Source organism: Cannabis sativa, chromosome 5 (genome assembly GCF_029168945.1).
Source record: "Cannabis sativa cultivar Pink pepper isolate KNU-18-1 chromosome 5, ASM2916894v1, whole genome shotgun sequence".
NCBI classification, from domain to species: Eukaryota; Viridiplantae; Streptophyta; class Magnoliopsida; order Rosales; family Cannabaceae; genus Cannabis; species Cannabis sativa.
Window position 1 is genome coordinate 1,565,424 of NC_083605.1, and position 7,955 is coordinate 1,573,378.

Below are 7,955 nucleotides of genomic sequence, written 5' to 3' on the forward strand. Positions count from 1 at the left end.
TTGCAAAATTATTACTAATTAATAATCCACTAAACAAACAAATCAAAGAAAAGAAAAAAAATGGCATGCAACACACGTACGTACTATATGTTTAATTCTAATTTATATATATATAGTACAAAATAAAGGAATATAATGTGGATATACTTTTGGTATATTTATATATATTATTGGTAAAATTAAAAACTAATAATAAGACCTATTGGCTATAGCTGGACTTGAGAATATATGTGGGATTAGTGTTTTTTCTTTGGGTTTATCTTAATGTTTTTTGTTGCATGTGTTGATTTTAATTTTTTTTTTCAAAAAAAAAATAATAAAATAAAAAAGACAAAAGCATGGATTTATAAAGAAAATTTTGGTTAATGGGTACTAATAATGACTTTGTAATTTACAATTTCTTTGTTTTGTTGTTATTGTCTTATTAGTATATGGAGATGGATAATAGTTAGTTCGGCTTGATTAGTATTACTTAATTTATTTATTATCTATATCCCTTATTTAATATTCTTATTTTATAATATATATTATTTTATTATGTATAATTGAAAAATAATTAAAAAAATATATTTGTCTAATAATCGAATCTAATTAGTAATTATATTTATTCTATATAAAATGTAGTTCTTAATTTATGAGAAATTATTAGGTGACTTTTTTTTTAAATAAAAAAAATAACAAATTATTAGATGTTGCCACGTAAAGGTCAGCATCTATGTAGTTAGTTAAAGTGTTGCAATTAATAATAAATTTGTTCATATTGTTTATTTTTTTATTAAAAATTATTTTTAAATTTTGATATTTAGGATTAGTTAAATTTTAAATTAAATTTGAATGTTTTGATAGTTTAACAGATGAGCAGTTTCATTAATTCTGAAGATAAATTTAGGACGAATAATAAATTTTTTTTAATTACTATTACAAAGTATAATAGTAATTTTTCTTTTTATTTAAATCACTATTATGCTTTCAAATTTCAATAATTATCACTACATTAAATATTATTAATTTTAAAATTATGATATTAAAAAAAAACTAAAAACTAAAATAAAATTAACATACGTGGCTTGTCACGTAACATCTATCTAGTTATGTTTATGTCTTTCAAAATATATTATCAAAATATTATTTTCTCTATTTTACATCAAGTTTTTACAGCACAGTGTCCATGAATTTCTCTAATTTTTTCTATAATATGTAAATATTTTTATATTAGTTAAGGTACTAAAAAAATAAAAAATAATAATATAAAAGTAGCTAAATAAAAAAAAATAAAATAAAAAGAGAGAGAGAGAGAGAGAGAGAGAGAGAGAGAGAGAGAGAAATGAATAAAAAAATAAACAAACAATAAAACTTTAAAGTTTTCCTACAAGTAAATCAAAAATTTGCTTCTTTAAAATGAAGAAGAGTTTAAAGGAGTTAATGGAAGAGAATGATTCATTAAATTTTTAATGATGATGCTCTTTTAAAGGAGTTGATGTTAAGAAATGATTAAGTCACTAAGTTACTATTAACCTATAACTAATTTATTATCCAGTTATCCTCTAATTAACTAATTATTTCTTTTATTTTTGTTATGGGTTGTTCTAGAATTGTGTGAGTCATCACGTAATTTATTATATGAAATATTCTCTTGTTGTACAATTGTTCAATCATGAGCTCACTCTGTTTAACGGAACAGTAACACTCAATACCAATTGAGTTGAGTTTTTTTTCTCTGCATTTCCCTTTTTCATACTTTTCAAACTTGGTATCAGAGTTGTACAACCCACGCCTCAACAAAATGGCATCTCCAAATCAAACCCCACTCAAAGACGGTGCCTCTCGCACAACTGCAGAAGAAAACAACTCAACTCTCCAAAACATCGTTGTTGTTACTCCAGCTTTGCAACAGATCCCTGATCGTGCTTCTTTTTCTAATACCCCCTTTGGTAATACTCTAACACAACCTTTTGCCTTGAAATTTGACATAAATAACTTCACTCTGTAGAAGACTATGGTTAGCACTATAATCAGATGACATCGGCTTCTATCCAGTCTAATACATTCCTACATGAGCTGTTGCAAGAGGCAACTCACCGAGTTTTGGAGTTACAATCAACCCAAAATATGAGCGGTGGGGGTGTGTGATCAATTGCTCATAGGTTGGCTCTATGGATCCATGATAGAAACAATTGCAATTGAAGTTATGGGTTGCTCCACCTCAGGTTTATGGAGAGCCTTAGAAAGTCTCTATGGTGCACATTCCAAGTCAACTAGGTTGAAACTTCAAACTGTCAAAAAAGGCTTAATGAGCATGGTGGATTATCTCAAAATGAGGAGATCTTGAGCAGATATGCTCGCTTTAGCTAGTGAGTCATTTCCTGTGATTTCTAACTTAGATAGAGAGTATCTTTCCATTATTGTTCAAATTCAAAGGGAGCAAAACATGACATAGCGAGAACTTCAAGAAATACTGCTTAGTTTTGGCAGTGCACTCGAGAGACTAGGTGGAGTCTCATCTGGATCCAAGAGTAATACTCCTCTTGTTGCTTGTTTAAGTGGAGCCACGGCAAACCTTGCAAACAAAGGTTCTCCTCATCCAGGGCCAGGGAGAAAGCCAAATCACCCTCCTCACAATCCTAGAAACAGATCCAACTGTTGGGTTTTATGCCCTAAATAAAACTCATTTCAATATAATCAGATTTGTTTATTAATATAGATCAGAAATAACATTTAATGTTGCATGGTTCACATGATTTATTTCATGATTATATGTACATAATGTATAAATTCATCTGAAACCCCTTTTCACATACTTGATCCTGTTTATTGTGTCGTCAACACATTGGAAAGTAAACATGACTATGTGAATAAAGTTTCCTAGATTTATCAGACATAGGGTTTTACTGATATGATAATCTACAACAAGAGTTTACTTGTATTTGGAGAAATACTATGTTCTTTCCAGAGCATTGGTTAAAGTAAAGCTCAGGTTGGATGCATGGAGTATGCATCGGAAGGGACCGATATTGAACTTTGACTTAGATTTATTAAACTTACCGTAATATCTATTCAAGTCAATATCGCCTAAGTTGATCCTAGATCAAATGATCTTAATCCTGTTATGATTAGGCTCAATCTTGAAAGGCTATTCGTGTTCTTTGATTTGTTAGTTAAGCCTACTTTTAGGTCAGGGTGATACGTACATTTTGGGAACACGGTAGTGCACCGAGTGGGAGCGCTATCATAAACATGGAATCTATAGCTTCTATCTGGCGAATAGTAAGCAAAGGATGATCTCCTTCGAGCTTGACCAAACGAACATAAATGGTGGAGTACTCATTTCACATTAGCTGAAATATCATTTATACGGGGTCAAGTGTTTTAAGGAATAAATACATTGTAGGGTGTAACGGTAATTTAATCCCTTTACAAAGGTGTAGATCATTCATATAGAGGATCATTGATCACATTAGGATTATAACAATGGATAACTAATGATGTGTCTATATGGTGGAACATATAGAGCATTCTATATACTGAGAGTGCAATTCTGAGTTCTATGCGTGGATTCAACGAAGAATTAATAAGTTAGTGAATTTTAGTGCTAAATTCTTGATCTACTTATTGGAAGCTCGGTTATATAGACCCATGGTCCCCCCACTAGTTGAGATAATATTGCTTGTAAGACTCATGTAATTGGTTTTGATTAATCAATTATAATTCACAAGTTAGACTATGTCTATTTGTGAAATTTTCACTAAGTAAGGGCGAAATTGTAAAGAAAGAGTTTATAGGGGCATATTTGTTAATTATGATACTTTGTATGGTTCAATTAATAAATATGATAAATGACAATATTATTTAATAATTATTTATAGTTATTAAATAGTTAGAATTGGCATTTAAATGATTGAATTAGGAAATTGGCATTTTTGAGAAAATCAGATACAAAAGGTGTTAAAATTGCAAAATTGCAAAGCCCAAGGCCCAATCCATTAAGTGTATGGTCGGCCACCTTTGTAGCTTTTTTAAATGATTTTTTCATTATTTTAATGCCATATAATTCAAATCAAACCCTAGAGGAATGCTATAAATAGATAGTGAAGGCTTCAGGAAAATAACACACTTTACGAATCGAAAAACACGAGCCTCCACTCTCTTCTCTAGCCGCCACTCTCTCTCTTTTCTTCCTCAATATTTCGAACCTCTCTTAGTGATTAGAGTAGTGCCCACACACATCAAGTGATACCTCAATCATAGTGAGGAAGATCGTGAAGAAAGATCATCAGCAAAGGAGATTCAGCATCAAAGATTCAGAGAAAGAGATCCAGGTTCAGATATTGATAATGCTCTGCTACAGAAAGGAATCAAGGGCTAGATATCTGAACGGAAGGAGTCATATTATTCCGCTGCACCCAATGTAAGGTTTCTTAAACTTTATATGTGTTTATTTCATCGTTTTAGAAAGTTCATATTTAGGATGTTAATAAACATACTTGTGAGTAGATCTAAGATCCTGGTAAAATAAATTTCCAACACCAACAACAACAATAATAACAGAGGAGGCTCTAGCTCTCGAGGAAGAGGAAGAGGCAAAAACTCTAAAACGACTTGCCAAATGTGTGGCAGGTATGGTCATTCAGCAGCCTATTGTTATAATAGGTATGATGAAAACTTCATGGGACACATACTAGATAGTTATAATGGGCATGACAAAAAAGATCCAAGTGCTTACATAGCAACACCAGACACTGTGAATAATGAAATCTGGTATGCAGATAGTGGGGCAAGCAATCACATTACACCTGAAGGGAACAATCTCAGTGGTGCTACCAGTTATAAAGGTAAGGACAAACTTACAGTTGGAAATGGTGAGCAATTAGAAATTTCAAGTGTTGGCACAAATCAGTTTACTGGCACTAATTTATTTTTAAAAGAGCTGCTTCATGTACTAAAAATTGCTAAGAATCTTATCAGTGTCTCTAAGCTAACTGCTGACAATAAATTTTTTGTTGTTAATGATCTGGAAACAAAGAAGATGATGCTGCGGGAGAAACTTAAAGATGGCTTGTACCAACTTGAGGGATCAACAACCAGCTCTTCATCACCAACATCTTTACTATCTTTCTCAAAAACTAGAAATTAATCCTCTAATTCTCCTGGTTCTGCACATGTTTTGTTCTCTGTTGTGTCTAAGTCTGTTGCACATGAGTTTGTTGTGTCTTTAAGAGATCAATGGCATAGGAGGCTTGGTCATCCTTCCACTAAAATTTTAAATCAAGTACCTTAATATAGGCAATGTAAACATTTCAATTAATAAACAACAAACTTTTTGTGAGGCATGTCAACATGGTAAATCCCACTTACTCCCTTTTAAATTTCCTCCCAATAGAGCCAAACATGTGCTTGATTCAATTCACACTGACATATGGGGTGCAGCCCCATGTCAAATACAAACCTAAAATACTATGTTTATTTTGTCGATGATTTTAGTCATTATACATGGATTTACGTCTTGAAATCCAAAGCACATGCACTCAATGCGTTTATTCAATTCAAAACTATGGCTGAAAATTAGTTTGACAGGAAAATTAAATGCTCCAAGCTGATGGTGGTTGTGCATTCTATCAACAAGCACTTGTTAAAACACAAGGTTTGATAAAAATTCCATTAGTGCTTAGAGATAAGAGATAAGGTCAAACATAAACTAACCTAACTCTGAAAGACTACACCTCAATACACAAACAAATGAAAAATATATGTATATGAATGGGATAAAATTCAACCAAAAATTTAGGGTGTGTTTGGAAGTAACTGTATAATTACTAGGTAGGGTAATTACTAGGGTGGTAATTACACAGTCTAGTAATTACACTATATTTTAAAATGCAAGGTGTGTTTAGATATGAGGTGGTAATTACATATGAATTCATAATATCTTGTTTGGCAAAATAATTAGTAATTATATGAGAAAATAATATTTTTTTAGTAGCTAATGTTTAATATGGAAAATTTTTAGTAATTACGTAATTACATTCAATTCTCATGGGGGCCATGAGAATTGGAGAGTGTAATTAAAACCCCTCAATTACTTCCAATTACACACGGTTACAGTGTAATTACATGGTCAGACAAACATGCCAAATTATGTAATTACCTCTAATTACACACAAATCCAATTACAAAGAATTACCAATTCCATACTGACTTCTTTTCTTTTTATACAATAAATTGCATAGACACAAAGTGAATTTGGTTGGACAAGTGAATATTTTAGCCAAAGAATAGATCTTTAACTTGCTAACATAACAAAAATACAAACTTTAAAACTTCAACAATTTGAAACAATCTAATAATGATCATAAGTTATGATAAAAAAAATGTGTTAAGCAATTCTTACAATAACCTTGTTCTTCTTGCCAGCAGATAAAAGCAGAACTTTACCATCCACAATATCTTCATCACCAACTCTCTTACTCTCACTATCAACTCTTGAATTGTTCAAGTAAAGTCCCCCTTGTTTCAGCAACCGCCGAGCAGCAGATTTACTCTCAAACAAACCCGACGAAACACAGAGATCAACCACAGACAAATTATTGACTTGATCATAAGCCAAAGAACAACAAGGAACATCCTCAGCAATCCCTTCAATAGTTTTCCAATCCAACTTAGTCTCAGCTCCAGGCCTCAAAGCTTCAGTCGCCTTCAAAGCCTCAATCAAACCCTCTTCGCCATGGACAAATCTAGTAACTTCTTCTGCAAGTCTCCGCTGATTCGTGTTAGGGACATAGCCAGGCCTCTTCATATCCCTTTCCAACTCCATTATCTCTTCCATATCCAAGAAAGTAAGAATCTTTAAGAACCTAACCACATCAGTATCAGGAACAGAGAAAAAGTATTGATAAAACTTGTATGGAGACAACATTTCGGGCGAAAGCCAGACCGCCCCATCCTCTGATTTTCCAAACTTGGTGCCATCACTCTTCAACAAAAGAGGAAATGTCAAACCATAAGCTCCTTCCACTTGTAAAATCTTCCTAATAAGCTCAGTTCCTGCTGTAATATTCCCCCATTGATCACTCCCACCAATTTGAACACTCACACGCATTTTATCAAACAGGTAGAGGAAGTCATACCCTTGAAGTAATTGATAAGTGAATTCAGTATAACTCATTCCCTGATCAGATTCCAATCGTTTCTTAACACTCTCCTTACCCATCATAGTCCCAACTCTAGCAAATCGACCCACTTCCTTTAAAAAATCCAATAACCTAAACTCTTTCCACCAATCATAATTATTCAAAACCAAAACCCCATTTGACCCCAAAATTCTTGTTATAGTTTGGGTGATACCCTTTGTGTTAATGAGCAGAGTTTCTGGGTCAAGTTCAGGTCTTTCAAGGCTCTTACCAGAAGGGTCACCAACTCTGGCGGTGGCTCCTCCGATCAAGGCAACAGCTTGGTGGCCACATTTTTGAAACCAAGAGAGAACAATGATACCCAAAAGGTTACCCAAATGGAGGGATTGAGCAGTTGGGTCGAATCCGCAGTAGACTTTAAGGGGGTCGGAGCAAGCGAGACGGAGATTATCACTGGTGAGTGATTCAAGTAAGCCACGTTCTTCGAGAATGCTGACCACATTGGGACGTTGACTAGATTGGGGTGATGATGGGACGGCGTCGTTTTGTGTAGAGGTGAAGGAAGTGAGGAATCGTTTTGGGTAGTTTAGATTTAGGGTTGTGGTGGTGGTGTTGGAGAAGAGGAGAGAGGTGGTGGAAGGTGGTGGTGGTGAGTTTTTGAAGGTGAAGAATGAAAGCGTGCGATGGGAGTGAGTGAAAGCTCTTGATACTACTGAAGAAGCCATTGTTATCCGGAAATGTGAAGTTTAACATGAATATATATTTTTGGAAGAATAATTAGTTATTTTCTCATTAACTTTTACATTTAACCATTTTTCCACTTTAACTTTT

General features: G+C 33.3%; 1 protein-coding gene across 1 annotated transcript; it reads right to left on the minus strand.

Annotated features, from left to right (window-relative positions):
- Positions 1-6,256: 6,256 nt before the first annotated feature.
- Positions 6,257-7,955, minus strand: LOC115717187 (tyrosine--tRNA ligase, chloroplastic/mitochondrial). The gene has a single exon (XM_030646147.2). It carries the CDS (start codon positions 7,847-7,849, stop codon positions 6,371-6,373), a length of 1,479 nt encoding a protein of 492 aa, XP_030502007.2. The 5' UTR covers positions 7,850-7,955; the 3' UTR covers positions 6,257-6,370.